The sequence below is a fragment of the Marmota marmota genome, unplaced genomic scaffold (genome assembly GCF_001458135.2).
Source record: "Marmota marmota marmota unplaced genomic scaffold, marMar, whole genome shotgun sequence".
In the NCBI taxonomy this organism is placed as follows: Eukaryota; Metazoa; Chordata; class Mammalia; order Rodentia; family Sciuridae; genus Marmota; species Marmota marmota.
Window position 1 is genome coordinate 6929186 of NW_026000168.1, and position 22625 is coordinate 6951810.

At 39.7% G+C, this 22625-nt stretch overlaps 1 protein-coding gene across 3 annotated transcripts in view; it reads left to right on the top strand.

The window, feature by feature from the left end:
• Cntn6 (contactin 6) overlaps positions 1–22625 on the top strand; it is a 287218-nt gene that overhangs the window by 55294 nt on the left and 209299 nt on the right. For all 3 annotated transcript variants that reach the window (XM_048787025.1, XM_015495120.2, XM_048787026.1), the window contains exon 2: positions 7271–7409. In XM_048787025.1, coding sequence (XP_048642982.1) covers positions 7355–7409 — 55 coding nt within the window. In that variant the 5' untranslated portion in view covers positions 7271–7354. The remainder of the gene's footprint in view (positions 1–7270; positions 7410–22625) is intronic.

A 22625-nucleotide genomic window follows, 5' to 3' on the forward strand; every position in this document is an offset into this window, starting at 1 on the left:
ATATATATATATATATATATATATATTCCTGGGAAATATCCCTTCATCCACCAATATTTCACTTTCAGCAGAAAAACATAAATATTTATACTAAGTTGAAGAGAAAAGGTCTCATCTACTACCCATTGGCTTGGGGCAGGGTTTTCTCCCCCAAATTATTGTGTACATTTCAACTTTCAGGGCTTTTTCTTTTTTTTTTTCTTTTTTTTTTTGCAAGAAAGGGATTGTGGACCTGACATATCCTTTGCCTGAAGTGTTTGAAATTGTTACTTTTGCACTGAGAAATTCCATGGGAGGAAAAGTGAACACACAGGGTCTCACAGTGTCAGAGTTCAATCCAGTAATAATAGAACAATAACCTTAGCTGTTAGGTGACAAATCAAGATACCCACTTCTCTGTACCCAAAAATATCATTTGAAAGATTGCATGGCCTATAAACTTCACCTACAGCCAAATGCGGCTGATACACTTATAAAATATTTTTAGCGTTTCTAGAAATCTGTTTCGGTTAGGTGGATGGAGTGACCTTCCTTTATGAGTCCATTTGGCTTCAAGTGATCTGCAAGATTCTAGGAACCCGTGGCTATTTTGTATGTCACTGACCAGAATAAACTTTACCCACTGAATTTTTTTCCACCCTCGTTTGCCGCAAGTAAATAACTAAGGTCTTCTTATCTGGACTGTTCTCATTGAGACAGGGTCTTCTCTCCTCCTCAGGCAATTTAAACTTTTACAAATGGAACTTTTACAAATGGTAATGGATGCATAAATATTAGCGATTTAAGCTGGCCTTATAGAACAATGCCAAATAAAATATCCTTGGGTCTTTGCCCTCATTGCCACAGGCTGAGAAGCAATCAGTTGGTAAAGGGCATATTTGCTGTAAGATGATACACTGGCTTGAATCGAACAACCTTAGAATATTAGGGATAGAGGGAAATTATAGGTGATTTCTAGGTCACACGCTTTGATTTTTCAGAGGTGATCAAAGTGATTGCCAGCAAATCACCCAAGGGTACTGGGTTATTTAGGAGAAAGACATCAGCAAGATCACAACTTCTAGATTCTTAGGGCAATTTCTGGCCATAATAGGTGGTTAGCTGCCAAAGACAAACCCAGCACATACGTACTGAACAGCCCCAAGGTCTGCATTAGACACCACACTGAATATTATGGGCAAGGAAGACACACAGAGCTATCCTCAAGTTAAAGAATGGAAAAATGGTCATGCAGGAGGACCTTTGATAACTCCACATCCTGGGAGACATCATGGCGACTGGCTCTAGAGTTTTTAAGAAACTCTTGATGTGAACTTGGGATGAAGAATGAAGGTACTTTATTCACATTACTTTGGTTGCAGGAGACGAAACACCACACTAGCAGGATTAGGCAAAACTTTGCTTCTTTGGCTCACACAGCTTGGAAATCTAGAAGTTTAAGCGTGGCTGAATGTTTGTGGATTCTGTGATGCTAGGTATGATCATAGACACGGTGACCGTGGAATGAATCACAGTGATGCTTGGATGTACGGAAGAGAGAAGTCTGATTCTTACTGAGAAAGGCCACATGGAATCTGTACCCAGGGATGGGAAAAGAGCAAGCTGGGACCATTGGAGGAGACTTATAGATGACAAGCAGGGCATCTAGGTTTGGAGGGTCTCCTGGAAATTGTGTGTGTGAAGAAGCCTAAGGAAGAAGGGGCTGTTTCTGGGTGTTAGATCTGTGGGGGCTTCTGGGGTGGGTTATGTGTCCATGTAATGCAGGATACTTAGACCCTGAACGTAGATGCCACCGCATTTAGCAAACTATCCAGAAGAGGAGAGGAGAGTTTTCAGCTCTAACTTCAAACTGGATCAAGACAACTCATGTGCAAGAATGCATTTCACCTGACCAACAGGTCTGGGCATTGGTGACTTCAGGGAAGGGCCACCCTCGCACCCTGATAACACCAACCGAGGTCCTAGCTTGACAGTCTCTGCTTTCATTGAAGGCCTATGTCATTCTTGACATCCTACTGTAGCCAAGGGAATGCATTCCTGATTGACAGAGCCCTGGTCACATGTTCTTCCCTGGGACTAGGAATAGAGGCAATACCATCCCCTCTGTGGGGACCAAGTTTGTGTAGGGAGATGGTTTCTCAAAAAATGTAACCACTTTTATCAAAAGAAGAGATCAAAGCCTGGCGTGGTGGCACATACCTAAACTCCCAAGTGCTAGGGAGACTGAAGCAGGAGGATCGCAGGTTAGAGGCCAGCCTCGGTAACCTAACAAGACCCTATGTCAAAACAAAACAAAACAAAACAAAATCAGGAGATGGTAGTGGGAGCAGAGGGATTGGTGATGTAGCTCAGTTGCTGAGCATGAACAAGACCCTGGGTCCAATCCCCAGTACCAAAAGAGAAAAGAGGACGAGGTAAATAAGAAGGAGGACACGATTTTCTGGTAGGAAAAATTAATGAATAGCAATTCAATGAGTGACCATATAATTTATCTTATAAACTGGAACTTCTCGAGAAGAGGAATACTATACGAAGAAGAAGGCATATACTATGTTCTTATTGCTATAATCTGTCCTGACATTTGAGTAAACAGAAATAATCCAAAGACAATAAAATATGGTACCATTACAGAATGTTTAAAGGCTGTGTCCTGCAAGGGAGGATTTTATACAAATCCAATTGTGTCCGTGTAGCAATCATGTCTGATTCATCTGCAAAGTGAACGGGAGGTGGAACTTCCTCCCTGGCCCAGTACGTAAACCCTTGCAAAAGGAAGGTTAGTGATTTGTGTATGACTTTCGGTGCCATTTCAAGGACTCCAGGTGTTTGTGCAGTGGACAGTGATTCAAGGTTTTTAGAATACTGGCATAATTGAGCCAAATGTTTGTTTCAGAGAGAAAATTGTGTTGTTGACATTCATATGGGTAGAAAGAAACCAAAGATTGGAATCAGGAAAACTATCCATGGATTTATCTGCATAACCCTGATTGAAATCATCATCCCTTCCTTGGACTCTAAATGTAGCATGTAATTGAACTGCATAAATCCACCTTTACTCCATGCCTTCCTTCTTCAGCCAGAGATGTGAATTACATCCTTTGTTAATTGGTTCTTTTTAGTTATTACATGACAGTAGAATCCATTTGGATGTAATTATGGAAGCATGGAATATACCTTCTTTTAGTTAGAACTCCATGCCTGTAGATGTACGTGATGGTGGGATTCACTGTGCTGTTTTCCTGTATGTACATAGAGAAATTACCTCAGGTTCATTGTGTGGCTTTTCCTTTCCTATCCCCCCTCCATTCCCATTGTCTAATCTACTGAACTTCTATTCTTCCCCTCACTGACCCTAATTTGGGGTTAGCTTCCACATATCACAGGAAACATTCAACCTGTGGATTTTGGGGACTGGCTCATTTTACTTAGCGTGATAGTCTGCAGATCCATCCATTTACTTGCTAATGTCATAAAGTCATTCGTCTTCATGGCTGAGTAATGCTCCCATTGTGTGTTATACTGCATTGTCTTTATCCGTCCATCTGTTGGAGGGTATCTCGTTTGGTTTCATAGTTTCACTATTGTGAACTGAGCTGCTATAAACATTGATATGGTGGCATCACTGTAGTATGCTGGTTTTAAGTCCTTTGGGTACATATCAAGTAGTGGGATAACTGGGTCAAATGGTGGTTCCATTCCACGTTTTCTGAGGAATCTCCATACTGCTTTCCAGAGTGATTGCGCTCATTTGCAGTCCCACCAGCAATGGATGAGTCTACCTTTCCCCTCACATCCTCTCCAACATTTATTGTTGCTTATATTATTGATAATTACCATTCTGACTGGGGTGAGATGGAATCTCCTTGTAGTTTTAATTTGTATTTCTCTAATTGCTGCTAGAGAGGTTGAACATTTTTTTTCATGCATTTGTTGAACATTCCTATTTCTTATTCTGGGAAGTATCTGTTCAGGTCCTTAGCCCATTGACTGATTGGGTTATTTGGGTTTTTTTGATGTTAAGGTTTTTGAGTTCTTTGTATATCCTAGAGATTACTGTCCTATCTGAGACATGGGTGGCAAAGATATTCTCCCATTCTGTATAAGATCTCTCTTCACATTCTTGTTTCTTTTACTGCAAAGAATCTCTGTATTTGGATAACATCCCATTTACTGATTCTTGATTTTACTTCTTGAGCTTTAGGAGTCTTGTTAAGGATGTTGGTTCCTATGCGAACATGATGAAGATTTGGGCCTACATTTTCTTCTATTAGGCCTTGGGTCTCTCTTCTAATGTCTAGGTCCTTGATCCATGTTGAGTTGTTTGGGAGCAGGGTGAAAGATATGGGTTCAATTTCTTCTACTACATAGAGTTTTCCAGGTTTCCCAGCACCATTTGTTGAAGAGGCTGTCTTCTCTCTAATGTACATTTACGGCACCTTTGTCTAGTATGTGATGGCTACATTTATGTGGGTTTGCCTCTGTGTCCTCCATTCTGTACCCTTGGTCTTCGTGTCTGTTTGGTGCCAATACTATGCTGTTTTTGTTACTATAGCTCTATAGTATAATTTAAGGTCTAGTATTGTGATGTCTCCTTCTTTGTTTTTCTCTCTCTGAGGGTTGTTTTGGCTCTTCTGGGTTTCTTCTTCTTCCAAATGAATTGTATGACTGCCTTTTCTATTTCCATGGAGTACATTGTTGGAATTAGTATGGGAATTGCATTGAATTTTGGTATGGCCATTATGACTGTATTAATTCTTCCTATCCAAGAACATCAGAGGTCTTTCAGTCTTCTAAAGACTTTCTCAATTTCTTTCTGTAGTATTCTGTAGTTTTCATTGTAGAGGTCCTTCTCCTCTTTTGCTAGATTGATTTCAAAGTACTTTATTTTTCTGGAGGCTGGTAAATTCAATCTTGATTCTGCACTACCAAAAATCCTCATTATAATCCTAAAGTACAATACCTGTCCTTATGGCCCAAATTTTCTACATAGTTGACACTCTGTTTTCTTTACCCTGATCCCATGGAATTGAATGTCAAACTGGACTCTTCTTAGGTCTTTGGAAATGCAAACTCAGCCCTGGCTTAGGTTTAAAGAATCCCTGTCTTTGGTTTAGACTGCTAGTCTCACCTGTCAATTATACTGTCTTAAGCGGGCAGCCATTTCCTTCACCCCTATCCACACACTCTGCCTGGTGAAGAACTACCTGTTTTTCAAGCTTCGACTCCAAAATGTTGTCTGTATCACACGGTATAAATCTCATTGAGCTCTCGATTTTTCTCTTTAAGTACTGTGAGACTCTTGCTGAACCTAAACATATGCCTGTATGTGTACAAGGATATTTTTTAAATATTTTTTCCCTTTGCTACTTTCTCAGATGCTGTCACGAGACAGCCAGACTTCAAGGGGAGAGATGAAGGATTTTAAGTTCACCGCTAATACCTAAGTACCAGTACCTGAGGTCTTGCAAAGAATATAAATAGATAGCTGCTGAAAATATTAAATGAACAAATGACTATAGTATATGATGTAATTTAGACACAGAGATTTAAAGGCTTAGAATCTGTGGTGTGAAAAGCAATGGAAGATAACTTACAATACAAGAGAATTTATGAAAGGAGCTTATTGACTCAATCCAGCATATTAAACTGAAGATATGTTTTTTTTTCCCTGCATGTTTTTCCCGGCTTAAATTTTGCAAGTATTTAACTTAAGTTCTCTGCAAAATGTGAATATGGTCAATGTTTTTTGTTTAAGCTGAGTTTAAGAGTGGCAGAAAAAAATGAAAGATTTTTTTTTTAATTTAAAAATGTGGTATATATATATTCAATAGAATGTCACTCAGCTTTAAATAAGAATGAACTTACGGTATTTGCCAGTAAATAGATGGAGTTGGAGCGTATCATGCTAAGCATAACAAGCCAATCCCAAAAGACCAAAGGCCGAATATTTTCTCTGATATGTGGATACTAATTCACAATAAGGGAGGGGGGCACTAGGGAAGAATAGAGTTACCTTAGATTAGATAGAGTGGAGTGAAGGGAGGGTAGGGGAGAGAATATGGGGTAGGAAATAGAATCACAGAATGAAACAGACATTATTACCTTATGTACATATATGACTGCATGACTGGTGCGATTCTACAACACGCACAATCGGAAAAATGAAAAATTATACCCCGTTTATGTATGATATATCAGTGTGCACGAATGCATTCTACTGTCATGTATAATTAATTAAAACAAATAAAAAACTTAAAAAGATATCTGGAAACTATCCAAAGTTTACTATTTATTACCTTTACACTTAAAAGCCCACATACTTTCAGAAGGTGCTTGGGGTGGTAAGAAAACATAATTCCGCTATGCTAAAAGTTTCTAAAAGGTCTTGTCATAAATACAACCTAGATGAGTTTATTCTGAGATTATTCTGAATGTTTATGTGTTTATGAGTTTTTAACCAACCTCTTATTACATTTTCCTGTTGAAGTAAAGGCCAAAATAACACTTTATCTTGATTTTATTTATCATTGAATAGCTTGAATGTCAAAATAAATTAGGGAAAATTATGATGTAACCCATGAGGAAAATCAGGTCTCTTACCTGAAAAATAACACTGTCAGAAATTGATTTCCTGCAGAAAGTTTGAAGCACAACAATAGTTTTAGTTCTAATAACAATTAAGAAGAAAGAAAATGTTTCCTAATGAGCATGTTTTCAATTATATTGATGAGCAAATTTTTTAAAAAATCTATAAAATTTCTAAAATCACTGATAATATATGTAAGTTACTATGTAATAGAGGTAATAGGACAGTATATAGAAGATCTTGTAAGATGGATGGCATCGTACTCCTAATAATTAATAATCAAGAATACAATCTAAGGAAAGATTTGAAGAAGTTGCTTTATTACTGTTAACATTTCAAAAACAACTGAACTAGAATTTAAATTAATGAATATTTCACCCACAGTGAATAGATTCAGGTGAGTACCATTCTAACTCATTAGAAACTATAGCAAAAATCAAAGCAGATGATGCACATATTTGAGATGTGAACAAAAATTATGAAAATATGAATTGGTTACTGAAAGTTTGCAAAACATGTGTATGTGTGAAAAAGTAGGCATGTAGATTGCTTCACGTTGGATAATCATATTTTAATACTAAATTAATTCAATTAAATTAAATCAAGACCTAACCATCAGTGTGCATATTGAAATACCCATGTTTGCATGTTTATAATTGCATGACATTTTCTTGTTTCTTTCAGACTCCTAAGAGACTGACTGGAAGATAGACTTTTTTTTTTTTCTGCTGATTGTATGGGAGAAAATTTTGACCTTACAAAGTGGAGATGAGGTTGCTATGGAAACTGGTAATTCTGCTGCCACTCATCAAATCTTGTGCAGGTAAAGTATTCTATTATTATGGGTTTAGATTGATAAATATATTGGCATTGTATTTCCTTCTAGAGGTGAAATAATGTTCCAAATTCTCAATGTGTATTTTCTTTGAATGACTAAATGCTGAAGTTTTGAAGGTAACCTCTGTGGCTAATATAGTAAGATCTTCATCTTTAAAATATATGTCAAATACTATTTTTAAAATAACATTATATATGCATATATAAAACTTTATATATATATAATCTCAAAAACGAGCCTTAAGTTAGCATTATTACATTTATAAGTCGTATAATATACTTTACAGTAAAAATGATTAAATGTTCTTACTATCAATCAATGATGAAAAATTATTTTTAAACTTATAGTGATGTCCTTAAAAAACTAAAATGGAAACACAGTTTGCCTCAAATTTAGAAGTTATTGTGGGAAAAAAATGCATGTTGAGTTACGGGAAATGAAGATACAGAACATTATAACAAAGAAGCAAAACTTAGAAGTTTTCTTTTTCCTTCTTTTTTCATAACTAGCAAAAGAAATCAGTGCTTGTTTTTCATCCATGCAAAATACAGTAGTGACCGTGTTCACTTTTTATTTTTTTGGTAACAAACCAGCCTCAATCAGAGTAGGTTAGAGTACCAAGTAACCATGGTTTTAGGTGACAGTTCTGTGGGTTGGCAATTTAGGATGGGCTCCCCTTGACTGTGTTTCCAGTTCTGCTTAGGTGCACTGCACTTGTGGTCACCTAGAGGGATCTGCGACCTGCCTGGTCTAGAACTTTCTCCACCGAGGCTACTGGGCTACCTTGACTTTGATCTACATTGTCTCTTATCCTGTACGTCTGAGCTGTTTCCCATGGTGGCTACTGAGGGTGCCAAGCAGACTCTGAAGGAATCGATGTCTTTTGAGGACCAGGCTCGAAGTCCTCATATTGTCATTCCTGTGACGTTCTGTTGGCCATTGCAAGTTATGCAAACAGCCCAGGTTTAAGGGGTTTGGAAATAGGCTTCTTCTCTTGATAGAACAGTTGCAGCGTTACATTGTCAAGCAGTCTGGGAATCGTCAAGATAAGAGTGGCTGTTCTGTAAATAATCCACCCCAGACATTTAGGATCCTGCAGGCTATGTTCTTAATTGCTAAGCCTACCTGCCTAAAGGTATGCAGAGTGTGGACACTGGTTAGGACATCTCTTTGTCTGAGAAGCCCTTCCGGTATCATTATCACTCTGTTTCCCCTGACCTGTGACAACAGGTACTGTTGACATCTCATATATTCATAACAAAGCAGTAATATATCAGAAGGAACACAGGAACAAATATAATTTATAAACCAGAAACACAGTAATTGTATGGGACATATATTTAATAGCAATCCCAAGAGATGGAAAGCTATAGGAATGCTAAAATTTGCAGAAATTAACCAGGCTGCAAAAAAGGTATTTTTTACTACTAGTGAATTCAACAGCTTGACATACTATTTGTTCAAAATGATCATATTATTTTGATTGATGTCACTCCTAACTCTGCAACAGAGATCCTGAGTTAAATAATAATGTCTTGTCTTTTGTAAAAATTAAGAAAAGAAGGCAGAGTCACCAAGGTGCCCCCAGATCATACATGTGTGAATAAGAATTCTGTCTACCCTTAACGTTCAACTTCCTGTCAAAATTCAACATTAACATTTTGCCCTTTCAATGCGTCTGCTGAATTAGCATAGGATCTCTAAAAGACCTTTTGTGTTAAATTAAAATAAATGATTATCCTCAGAACAGTTATCAAATCTGAGAAATAATTCTGTTCTTCTGTTAACTTTTATTGACCCAAATTGGATGTGATTCAACATGTCCTTTTGCTTTGGTTTTTTGGATAAAATAACAGGAACAATCATATATCCTTGGTGCACAATTTCACTGTGAAAGAACAGATTGGATTCATTTTTTATTTTTGAGTCATCGCTATTTAGATTAGATAATCTAAGCTAAACATTTCCCCTAAGGTAAGCATGCCAATTATGTTTTACACAAGAGAGCTTTGCTTTAAATTTGTTTGTTCTGTTAGAGATTTCATGGTGTCTTCTCTTCTTGTAGATATTATGTTGGTTTAGAAAATGAGATTGTCTTATGATCCCAAAACTTGCTTTTTATTTCTTCTGAAAGGCCACCAAGTCCTTCCTAATTGCATGCTTTTTCTTTCTTACGTTTAATGTTGTAACCCTTGTAAAGTGTGGAGATATCTTCCGTCTTCCTAAACTCCAAATTTTACAACTTAAAAATTTCACCACAAAAATGTCTCTTCTTCTGTTACATTGCTTTAATTAACCTTACGGCTTCTTCTAGGGCCTTCAGAGCAGACACTGGCTTCTTGAACCTTTGTAATGAAACTGAACTCATCGGACCTTACCTCATTTCTTCTGAAATATTCTTGGAGTTTGGATGTTTTAACCATTCAATTCTTCTGTTTCCATATTCTGTAGATATCAGGAGAAACCCAAGGCCCGTTTAATTAAGAAACAATCCTTAAGTATCCATCTTTAAATGATTGCATTCATAGATGTGGTGGGTTAGATAATGGCACCCCCAAAGATCTAGGTTCTCATGCCTAGCAACTGTGCATGTTATATAATAAGGCAAAATGGATTTTTTTTTTTCAGGCATGAGGGTCTTGAGATGGGAGGATTACCCTGGACTTCTCAGATGGGCCATCCCAAGTGTCTTCATAAGATGGAAGCAGAGCTAGATCTGACACAGGGAATATAGCGAGAGATTGGAAGATGCTTTATTTCTAGACATAATGATGGAGCAAGGCATCATGAGCCAAGGACTTTAGGAAGGAAATGGTAGAAACTGGAGAAAGCAAGGTACAGAGGAAGCATGACCCTGCCAATACCATGTTTTGGTCCCTGGGAGACTCATATTGGATTTCCATCCCCCAGGACTGCAAGAGAGTAAACCGGAAATGCAGTAATTATATAGGACATATCGCAGCTCCAAGAGATGGCACACTATGGGAATGCTAACATAGGCACTAATCAACCGGAAGAATCAGAACACAAAGTTTGCGGTAGTTTTTAGACAAGTCATAGGAAACTAACGTTATATCCTCCTCCCTCGGTCTACTTTCAGCTTCAAGGTGGCAGGAGGTGTATCTTGCTGGCCCTGGGTAGTGGGCTTCAGTCCATGCTTCTAAAATGAGCTGATTAATTCCTCACTAAAATTACACATTTGGGGTCCTATTTATATTATCACAAAGCAGAGTGTGTATAGCATCCACCGGGGAACCATTCGTCCCATCCAACTCTTCCCTCTTACCCTTGTGTGATGACATCTACATCCTAGGATTTTAGAGGTAGAGTTCTCAGAGTATTTAAAAAGTTTTAAACTGTGTCCCAATTGAGTATGGACTTCATAACACCTGGGATTTCATTGGCTTTATTCTGCATGTTTTTTTTTTTTCTGTCATTTGGGAGATTAACTCTTAGTATTTCTAATGAAGAAAGCAGGGCGTTCAATTGAGCAGGCACAGGCATACACTAGTGTCTATGATGTGCCAAGCACCGAGGTACACGTTGACCTCCTGTCTCTGCCGTCCTCAGCCTAATAGTCTAAAAAGAAAGCAGCAGACCTGCAAGTAGGCTAATAATTGCAAGGGAGGAAGGACCGGTTGCTCTTTGGTGGCTGGATAGGGTTATGTAACATGAGATGGAGAGCACATCTTGTGTTTTTGTCCAGGATTCATCCGTTTTACTTCTTTGGTGAGACAAACTCAAGTATATGAAAGACCACTCTTACTGTCAGACTTTGAGTTTGAATAAGCGTGGCACGGTCTCCTGGATCAGGTAGCCAGCAGATACCATCCACCTTTGCCATATTGGTTCAGGATCTCTTTTATCTGGGCATATCCCTGGACTTTCGCTCAAACACAATGACAGAGATGTCCTCCCTTTGTGAAGTTCTAGTGTGAGGCAGCAGAGTGTAAGTTTCTAATACACAGCTTTGTGATAATGATGATGACAGTTACACTCCTAATTAACAATTTTTAAAAATGTACAAATAATATTGTTAATAGAGATGTATAAATAAAAATTTTAATAGAGTAAATTTTTCATAAAGATTAATAGGGTAAAAGTGATCGTCGGCTGAATCATGTGCTCTTCCTGCTTTAAGTTAGAAGATGACACAATTTTAAGCCCAGGGTCTGATAGAAGCTCTGCAGTCCTTAGGAACAGTGTGACTCGGGGGTCAATGGCTTGTATTATAGACCCAAATATAATAAGTAATAGCAAACATCACTGCTTCCAAGGAGTGTGATTTCACTGGCATTCAGAATTCCTGCTGCCTTTACAATTTCTGCTTAAACATATTCTAACATTGTTATTTTAACAAAATGAGATCACTTAAAAATGGTCTTTTTCTTTTTTTTTTTTTCCAATCCACTTGTCTCCCAAGCGTAAGTGGTACATCTGTGCGCCATGTGTACTTATTTATTTTGCTGTGGGAAGAGCACTTTTGTCTAGATCTTATAAAGTTATGGACTGGGCTCCTCTTTAGCAGTCCTGCAGAAAGTCCCCGGTGTTCAGTATGAGAGTTGGTTCTGCCCCACAGAGTGAATAATTCAAGGAATAAACATGGAGTTGCTCACAGTAATCGGCAGAACAGAACGAAAGGCCTGCTTGAGGCTTTCTAACTGTGGCATCACAACATCAGGACCTAATGAGCTGCTTTCTCCTGCTGTATTAATCCCGCTGCAGGAAGAGACAGAGGCTTGAAATGGTAAGAAGCCTTCCCTGCCCTGGTTTCTGTGTCATGTCTCCCAACAAATGTGTTTCTATTTCCTTCAAAACAGTTCTCATAGTAATTGATTCATAGAACTTGAGTTAAGTTGCTTTTAGGGCAGATACCAAAAAAAAAAAAAAAAAAAATTCTGTTTGTCAATATCTTTACGTACCTTAAAGTTTCCGGACAGAGTAGGCTAGAAGAATCTGGGAGAAAACCTACTTGTTTCTAAATGCTCATGAACAGGAACCTGTGGTAAGGATTCATGGGGAAGAATTTATGATGCCTTGGATTTTACTCGGTTTCAAGCAGAGTGTTTTATTGAATTGAGAGCCACGGTAAATGAACTACCTGAGCGAGAGAGGCAAAAGAAGGGAAATATTCACTGTGACCGAGATTTCTTTAAAGGAAACAATGTATCACGCAGCAAATCCATGAAAATTGGCAGATGTAATAAACCTACTTTGCTCAAGGATCCAAGAAGCACATAATGGATATTCCTTTGGGTCAGAATGCGATGAATATTGAGTATATCACAACCCATACTCTGCCTTCGGTCTCCTTCAGATTTATTGTTAGCATAATAGCACCTTTAGGAACGGAACACCAGCCTATATTTTTAAGACAAGTGACATCTTTGCAATTTCTAATAGAGATGGCCCAATTTAGAAATGCTGAAAAGGCCGCTTTTATGTGGTACCAACTGATGAAGGTGGTTATGTGATTATCAAACCTTCTTCCCATGTAATGGATTCTTAAACCCTCAATGAAATTGTTTCTCAGGACTGATCACCATGTAGAAATAGAAGCTTCTGTTTTGTCAGCATCCAGAGGAAATGATTGGTATGCAGACCATCGTAGTTTTAAGAAACGCAGGCCCTCAATCGAAGGGAGTAGAAGACGCAACATTTTCCATGTGAAGTCTCTTTAAAGGGAGGCATAGCTTTCGTGGCAGTGGTGACATCGGGCCATCTTTTTATTTTAATGGTACTCATAAATAGGCGTGCCTCAACTTGAAAACATCAAGCCGGATTGGCAAGAATTTTTTCTTTTCCTTTTTTAAACTTTCCTGAGGCTGAAAAAATCAAAGTCCTTGCTACGGCCAGCAAGTCACTAAATAACCTCTCTTGCCTCCCTCTTCCATCTCTGCATAACCTGAGCTATTCTTAGCTCACCATACTGGGGCCACAGTGTTGCTTATGCTTCCAGAAATATCTGAAGATCATTTCCTAGGAAATTCAAGCTATCTAATCAAGCATTCAAATTCAATTTCCATCAACTCAGGGTACCCATATTTGCCGTGTAGTAGTCTAGAACACTCTTCAGATCTTTCCATGACTGGCTCTTTCCACTACACCCCGCTCAATTCTGTCACCTCCACAGAATGGCCTTTTCTTGGGACTTTATATAGGTGCCATCTGTCCCTCCCTGGGTCCCTGGTAGTCATGCTCATCAAACTTTTTAACATATTCGATGAATTTTTCTTTATTTGAAATGAACTTATTTATACCTCCATTCACTTGTTCACTTTCTGTCTCTATCTAAAAGTCAAAGTATTGTCGTTTTCTAGGTTATGTGGGGTATGTTGCTGCACCTCATACACTGAAGACTCTGCCTATCACGAGAAAGCACTCAATAAATATATTTTCAAATGTTCAAATGATTGACCCACCTAATTAAGCCCCCAAGACTATTAAGGGGTTATCTAGCATTCCCAAACAGGTTTAGCAATTTTGCTATGTGTTATTGGGATTCATTTTAAGACTATGAATGTTACAATGTATCATTTTGTTTTAAGCTTTTTTTAAACATTAAACAAAGTCATCATGTATACTAAATCTACAAAGCCAGTCCTAAGTTTTGAAGCTAACTAACACTGCTTGATTAGACGTACTTTACCTAGACAGGTATAATGTTACTGTTGATGGTTGAGGGAGGAGCACGTTTAACACAGGGTCCGTGTTATTTCAATATTTTTTGGTAGTAGATGCCTGTTGATATTGGGTCACCAATCGTCAAAACATTTCGAAACGTTGAGCGCTACTTTATTTCTAGAGAGATCTGTTTATTTGTTTCCATTTCCAGTATACCAGTTAAGCTCATCCCCCGTTACCACTCTTCAAGTTCTTGGGCAGTAGCCTCTTATGTTAGTTAGCTTTTTGTCCCCTGTGGTTGAAAACACCTGAGAAGAACAACAACTTAAAATAGGAAAAGTTTGATTGGTTTCAATATTTCTCCAGAGGTTCTGTCCATAGTGGGTGGGCTCCGTGGCTCTGAGCCCAAGGTGAGACAGAACATCATGGTGGAAGAGCATGGTGGGGGGACCACAGTGCTCTATTTACGATGCCCAGAAGACACAGAGAGAGGGGTAGGGACCACAGAAAAGATGCATCTTTCCAGGGTGCATCCCCAGCGTCCCACCTCCTCCCCACCAGCCCACAGTTACCACCCACTCAGTCCATTCAAACTAGAATGGACAGATTAGGAACCAGCTCTCACAATCCAGACTTTTCACCTCTGAATATTTCTGCATCAACAGGAGCTTTGGGTGACACTCCGCCTCCAAACCATGACACCTCCTAAGGGTTCTGTGTATCTTAACCACCCTCCCCATCCTTCTTCCCAGGACATGGTTAATTGACAGAAACGCCTGTACACACACATATCTTCATGAAGCACAGCTGATGCTATCAGTGCTCCGGGTCAAGACCTCCAGAGGTTCCATTTCCTAGGAAATTCAAGCTATCTAATCAAGCATTCAAATTCAATTTCCTTCCACAAATATTGGAAGTTCTCCAATGAATTCAATTCAACCTGTGTCGTGAGCCATGCCTTCCCTCGTCTCCTTCACGCATCCTTCATTCAAGGCAGGCAGTCCTGCAGGGAGGAACTCGGCACTTTTTATTTCCAGATCTCACCTCCTGCCACCTCCAGACCTGGGCTCTTTCAGATGCATTTCCTGTGACTTAAATCAAATCCAACCATGCAGACAAATTCACTGTGGGTGCTCTGGGTAATCCTCCCAGCTACCAGTGATCCTTCACCTTAGGCTCTGGATCCAGGAAGAAGCATTTTGACATTCCCACATTCTTTGCTTGGACTCACGTTGTTTTTTTTCTCAAATTAATACTTATCCTGGGAATGTATCCTATGTACGGTGGTAGAAAACCAGCTTGCAGTCATCGCATGCTCCCTCCTTAAGGGAAAAATAACTCAATATCACAAGGAAGCACTCAATCGATATATTTTCAAATGTTCAAATGATTGATCAAGCTAATAAAGACCCCGAGACTGTTCAGGGGTAATCTAGCATTCCCAAACAGGGTTAGCAATGTAATATCTAGTTAGTTTAATATTTAGTTAGATTATGTGCCCTGGACTTGATAGTTTGTAAAGCATTTTACCTGTAGTGTTTCATCTGAGCTTGGTAGTGTGAGGAGGAATTGATTAGCATCTTCCTTCTTTAGTTAAGGAAACAGGAATTCAGAGACAGTGCTTGACATAGTAAAGACCAGAGAATTTCAAAAATAGCAGAATTCATGATGGAAATCTAGTACATGGAAGAAAACTTTGTCAAGTTGATGTCAGACTCAAAATTATGTGACAGATAACTGTTCACCGTGGAGGTCAGTTATTATTTTTAGAAGCCTGCTTCTGTCAAGAGTATAATATGATTTAAAGGAGTACTGTCCAAAATGTTATTGTCAACCCTTAATGGAAAAATAATTATGATTATATAAACCCAATATATCAATATTTATGTTTATATTATAAAGCATACAAGGTATAAAGTTAAAAAAAATATGAAGAGTAGAATGTCTACCATTTCCTATCATCATCATCAACAAATTATCTCATATAACTATCACCCCAATCTGCAGACCATATATTTTAAAAATAAGACAGGATATGTGCTATGCAGAGTTGACAGGAAATTGGGTAAATATGTGCCTTTTTAAGCCAATCTCAACTAACCAAAAACTCTGAAAATGATTATAATATACAGTTGTTGACACTAAGCACCCCTGTAAAGGGACCTTGAAATCATGATCTAAAGGAAGATCCTGTTAGGCCCCCTTTGGAATATTTGGCAGTATCCTTAGAAGTTCCTACTGCCTTTTTCATCCCTGCCCAGCCCAAAACCTGGAATATTTAGCCAGTGGTGTGCTGGAGCTAAATGATAACCAATTATTAAGAGCTCATTGTTATTTTCAGAAAGTTTGTAAGGAAGATGTTAAACATGGCCATTATTAAATATTAACACATGTGAAACTACAATTAAAATTGTCTTTACAAATTAACAAGTACTCAAAACTCATGACTTCTGAATTATTTTAGTATATTTTATTATTGTTGGTGGTGGTGAGGATGTTTAGATCTACGATTATCTCTATGATGAGAATACTCAACCATGGCAAGCAATTCGTATCTCTTTCTAATTGCTCACATCATTTTGTTAGCTCGAAAACAGTCCTGGGGAATTTTTACACCACAGTAATTGGGAAAAGCTACAAGTCAAGGCTTCCTTTATGCTGATGCTAGAACAGGTTTCATGATATAAATATAATTTTTAGAAGCCTAAGAAATAGTTTAAAGCTATAACATATATCAGATAAAAGGACAGAAAATTTTCACTAGGAGAGGTGGAGCAGAGGGTGGTGTACCTCCAATTGTCAAGTCCTGGTTGAATTGCAACCAATGACTGGTTATAAGTGCTATAGAGGGATGTAAATGTTTGGTAAAAATTAGCAAAAGCCTTCTGCAGGGATGACTTGACCTATGGAATGCATAATATAAATGTTATATATTTGTTGATGTGTTACACATTCATCTTATTAGTAAAATTGATAATAAACATACACATGTGTACATATATATATATATACATGCACACACATACAAATGTGTACACACATGTAGATATATATTTTATTTGTGTGTGTATATATATATATATATATATATATATATAAACATGTATATACACACATACTTTTTTTTTTTTGGACTGGGGATTGAACTCAGAGGCACTAGGCCACTGAGCCACATCCCCAGCCCTCTTTTGTATTTTATTTAGAGACAGGGTCTCACTGAGTTGCTTAGCACCTCGAATTTGCTGAGGCTGGTTTTGACCTTGAGATCCTCCAGCCTCAGCCTCCTGAGCCACTGGGATTATAGGCGTGCACCACCGCGCCCAGCTGTGCCCATATATTTATATACACTTTTTTTTTTTTTGTTCAGAGAGGTGGTTTTTAGTAGGAACATCTTTTTGACCACTTTTCATTGTTAGCCACTTTTTATTAGGAGAAGTATACTGTGTTTTACAGGTTTATTGGGTACAGGAAACAAGATAAATAATTAAGTACCCAGACTGTGATGACTTTCAGAATGTGTACACACACACACACACACACACACACAAATGCTATGACATTATACTAGGTGACGTTTTCTTCTTCTTTTAATTCTTTTAGCATTTACATTTTTCTATTTTATTTTCCCTAAAAAAAAAAGACTGCTCAATTTAGGGATAAAGATAACAAATTTGGATTGTGTGAAAAAAAAAAAATCTCACTCTGAGCGTATTCCTAATAGGTTACAAGAAAGAAACAGATGAAGAGACTCTTCTCTCCCACATAATTAAAAACTCAACCTGCGTCTCTCATAGCTTGCAGGAACAACAGGTGTTGTCTGCTCACTTTGCCGGGAGCTCACAATAGAGCAGACTCTCGGTACCTACAGCTCAGAAAACAACAGTTCCATCAAAACAAAACCCTCCTCCCGTGTGTGGCTTTGCTCCCCGATCAGTTCTCCACACTGAGCCCAGAAACAGCGATGGTGTTGTTTGGATGTCATCGAGCGCGGGCAGCTCTGTTTATTTTTGTCATTTTTTAACCTCTGTTTGCATACACAGGGAACTGAGAAGGCACTCACAATCACAGACCACAGCGATGTGGTTGGATCTCTGCATGGCCCCAGTTGGACACTTTGAAAGAGAGGAACGTGCAATCACCCTGCTCTTTCTTGGTAGAAACCTTAGTCCCAGGACCCTTGAAATTGCAGGGAGATTGCAGGGATCAAATGGCTGGAAATCTGTGCCTGGGCTTCTCCGGCCTCTCTTAATTATCACCAATTGTCCTCCCCACTTGGTTCTCTGCATACAGCATTGCTCAACGGACCCCTCGTTAGGGCTATAATTTGATATATTTAAGTTCATGGCCATTCATCTGTTTTACTTACCCAAACTCTCGGGTCTCTCTTAAATGCAAGTTGACAGTTGGTCCAATGATTTGTTGCTTGTGATAAAATATCGGTGGAAGATGTTTTATCATGCTGTGTGTTTGAGAAGATCTTTCCGGAGCCCACTGGCGTAAGGATTGATGATGCAGATGGGCTTCGGGGGCAGCTTGCAGAAAAGCCACCTTCTGCTTCACTGCGGGGGTTTTTCTATTTACTGTCTGGCTGGACTTGGTGACCCTTTGCTTACATGTCCACAATGTCAAAAATCACTCCAAATGAGCACATAGGAAAGGAGAAGCCAAAACAGAGCTGAAAAGCAGGAAGATTTTTTTTTAACCCTTACCTGGGGACCAACCTCTCCACCTCTCATCTCTTGCTTGTGTCTTGAAGACAAATACATCTGAAATTCTTGTACCAGGGGATCACCATCATCCTTCCCTGTTCTGATGCTCCCTGACTGGAAGATGAGAAGTGTTAATGCAATTTTACAATTTCATAATAGTCCTGGAAAAAAAAAAACAGATGAAACAAAACAGTTTCTTTTAGCAGAGGGTCCCCATGGGACTCATCTGTGAATTGTATTTCTCTGTCTTCTCCTGGACCTTTGAGTAATTATGGAGGAATGACTGCATGCTTTTCTCTCATCAAATATTTTCTGATTATTCTTGTGAAATTATAGCCAAGAGCAACACTGACTGTGTCCAGTCACACGTGGGCAGTACCCATGTGTCTCCAATGTGGCTGTTGTGGATGCCACTGCTCTGTGGCTAAAACCGCGCTACACCCTCTTGTCCCAGTCTTCAAAGCCCATTGATTGGTCAGCCTGCCGGTCAATAGGACCCATCAGTTAATTCGGGGAGTTGCTCAGACATGACAAACAAACTATTAATGTGGAGTGACAACCTGCAACATGCTGCGCAGCTGGCTGTGGTAAACACTTAGCCAATCTATAATCAATTGATCCTTCTCACTTGGCACTAGCGCTTGTTTCCAGTGGAAAACGGATGGAAAATCAGGGTGAATCTGAAGTCGGAAAGAGCAGGACCATTGAACCAAGATGGTGGCTTGGGTTGAGTGACATTTCCTAAATTCCTTCCTTCCCCTTCACTGTTCTAGACTTTTAGGGACCGAAAGGTGACCAAAAAAGGGGCAAACTGAGGGGATGTTCCCAAGGGAGAATGGACACGGCTCTGTGAAAGTCATGTGTGGGTTATCTGATGAGAAAGAGATTCTGGTGGGCTTATCCTTGGTCTCCTCTTCCTATCCACTTTTGTCCCAGCTAAAAACCAGCCGTGACCTCAGACTAGGACCAGGAAGGCTTGTTGGTGACATTAGTGTGATTTTCCCCTCTTCTTTTTTCTTTTTTTTTTTTTTGTACTGGGGATTGAACTCAGGGGCACTTAACCACTGAGCCCCATCCCCAGCCCATTTTTTGTATTTTATTTAGAGACAGGGTCTTAGTTGAGGTGCTTAGCACCTTGCTCAGTTGCTGAGGCTGGCTTCGAACTCACAGTCCTCCTGCCTCAGTCTCCCAAGCTGCTGGGATGACAGGCGTGTGCCACCGCGTCCGGCTTTCCCCTCTTACTTCTGTACCCACTTCTTCTCTTATGATTATATGAGGTCTTCCCATAAAACAGATTCCCTCTTCCAAGTTACATATGGTGACTCTGCTTCCTGCTTCTCAGTCTTCACTAAAACGGCCCCAATTTTCTTACCAAACGGGGAGCAATTATCCACATCTCTATGCTCTGACTTCCCTGTTACATGTTGAACGTGGCGGTGCTCAGGGATCTAGGGTTTTCATGTTAAGTGTGATTAGCACACCAACTCAATCCTGGGCAAATGTCAGGAGTCCTGGGCAGCATGGCTCGGATTTGTTTGTTTGTTTGCTTGTTTCTTCCTGTGTTGTGATGTTTACTCCCTCTCTATGCCCTTTGGTGACCAGGCAGCCTCCCTACTCACTACCTCAACCTCCTGCAGACCTTCTACCATTCTGCAAAGCCACCTCTGACTCTCCATTCCCCGGTGTGATACTTTCATCAGGCTTCATCCAAATTCACACACAAAAACAAAGAATCCAGCACACTTTGGAGCAGTGCACGTCTGGGTTGACTTCCTCCAAATGAGCCTTGATTTTTTGGGAGGGGATGTAACCCCAAGAAAGAAAAATGCAAGCAAGTGTAAGAGGTTTTCAGGCTGTGATGAAGCAATGGGAGTACCATTTTTTAGTGGCAGCCTATATACACAGGATAGAGGGTCTTTTCTTTTTTCATCTCACCTGCTGGTCATGATATCTTGGGACATCTTTGGAAAGGCAGAAGTGTCACAGGTTTATGCATGGTGATTTGGGGGATGCAGAAGAACCCGCTGTCTACACTGCATGCTGACACTGTAATGAGCTGAGACCACTGGCTCTTCCTGTCGCACCCTCATTGCTCCGTTTCCCAGGGTCTGCGCTCTTGCCTCAGCAATTGCAGGGGATGCCACCATCCAGCCATCACGGCCAACTCCACCTCTCAACATGCCAATAGGAAATCTTAATAGTTCTGCATTTTTTTATTTAAAAATTTCATTCCGATAGTACATTTACTTGAATCACATGCTCCAAATGGGATTCCTGTGTAGCAGAACCGAGAGTGGATTCTTCTCAACCACTGCCTGAAGCCCTCTCAGACCTCCGTGAGCCTTTCCAAATTTTTTCCCACTTTTTCTTCTATAAAGACACTTTAAACAGGTCAAAATAAGTGCACATCTCTCGCAGACTGACTCCTCGCGGTTCTCACAGCTTTGACCTATATTGAGCATTCAGTGGGTGCCAACCATCCTGCTAGACCTTACTCCTATTCCCTCTGAGGCCACCCTCTGAGGTGTGTGCTGTTATCATTTCCATTTTTGAAGTTTAGGAAATGAGAGGTTATGCAACTCCCTCCAGATAACATGATGGGTAAGCAACAGAACTTGCACAAACTAGATTTTCAACAAACCCAACTCTCTGTATCCTGTTTCTCTCTCTCTCTGACAATCTACTTTCCCTTTTTTAGAATACACTTTCCCTCTGAGCACACATTTGGAGTCTTCCTTTCCTTCCAAGGCTCACTCAGAACCAGTAAGTCTTCCATAATCTCCCTCTCTCGCACCACCATCCACCCACCTCCAGGAAATCTCTGCAGACGCCCAGGAGGAAGAGGGTTGGGTGACATTCGGTCCTCCTCCCTCACCGTGTAGCTTGGAACCTGGCACAAAGGGGCAGTACCAGCTCATGAACATGGAAACTGCTTTTGAAGAAGCAAGTACAGCCCTTGTGTATCCTTAAGTCCACAGACCTGCTTAGGTGATGTTGAGCAGTGACCCTGAAATTTAAAACATGACTCACACACCTGCTTCCTGACTTCTTGTGTGACTGGGAAAGATACCAAATACCATCAGCCTTCCACACTCCCTAAGACATACTAAGCACCCAACTTTCGATAGTTACCGCTAGTAAGTCCACTTTTTATTCCATTTCTTTGTTGGAGATGTTTATGGAAAAGTTTTATTTCTTATTCCCTAAACAGACCTTAAACCTTGACCACATAGATCCATACTTGAGATTTATCATTTTAATCCCTGAAGTTTGCCTAACACAGATTGGGCAAACAGCCTTTGTTTACTGTGTGAACTTGCTAACTTTTGAGGTGCTACGTGAGTCATAAATGATCACTCATCATTGCAAATAGCCGCGTACCATTTCCTAATGTCTTGCACTCTTCTCAGTATTTGCATCTATGGATTTATATAATCCTCACCATGAATCCCCGAGGTAGGCAAGTTATATTGGCCCCACTTTACATAAAGGGGAAAACAAAGCACAGGTGAAGAATCTTGCCTAAGGCACACGGTGGTGGGGCTAAGAGTTCAATGCAAGTAGTTGGCTCCAGGATCTACACTCAGCTGCTGCACTCAACAGCTGCTCAGCATAGCTGAGGGATGCCAATACCTCATATGTATTGAGTTCTCATAGGCACTTTCAAATAACTCAATAATGCAATAGGATCTTGAACAGAAACCAGTGGCAAAAGCGACATTATTGGCTCCATGTTGGAAGTTGGGCAATCCCCAGAGCAGATCCTGAGACAAGGGTTTGAGTGAAAGTCATGTATTGAAAGATAAGCAAAGCCCCAGAAGGAGTTAGATGAGATGGGATAAGAAGGGGCAAAGTGTGTTTGGTCCAG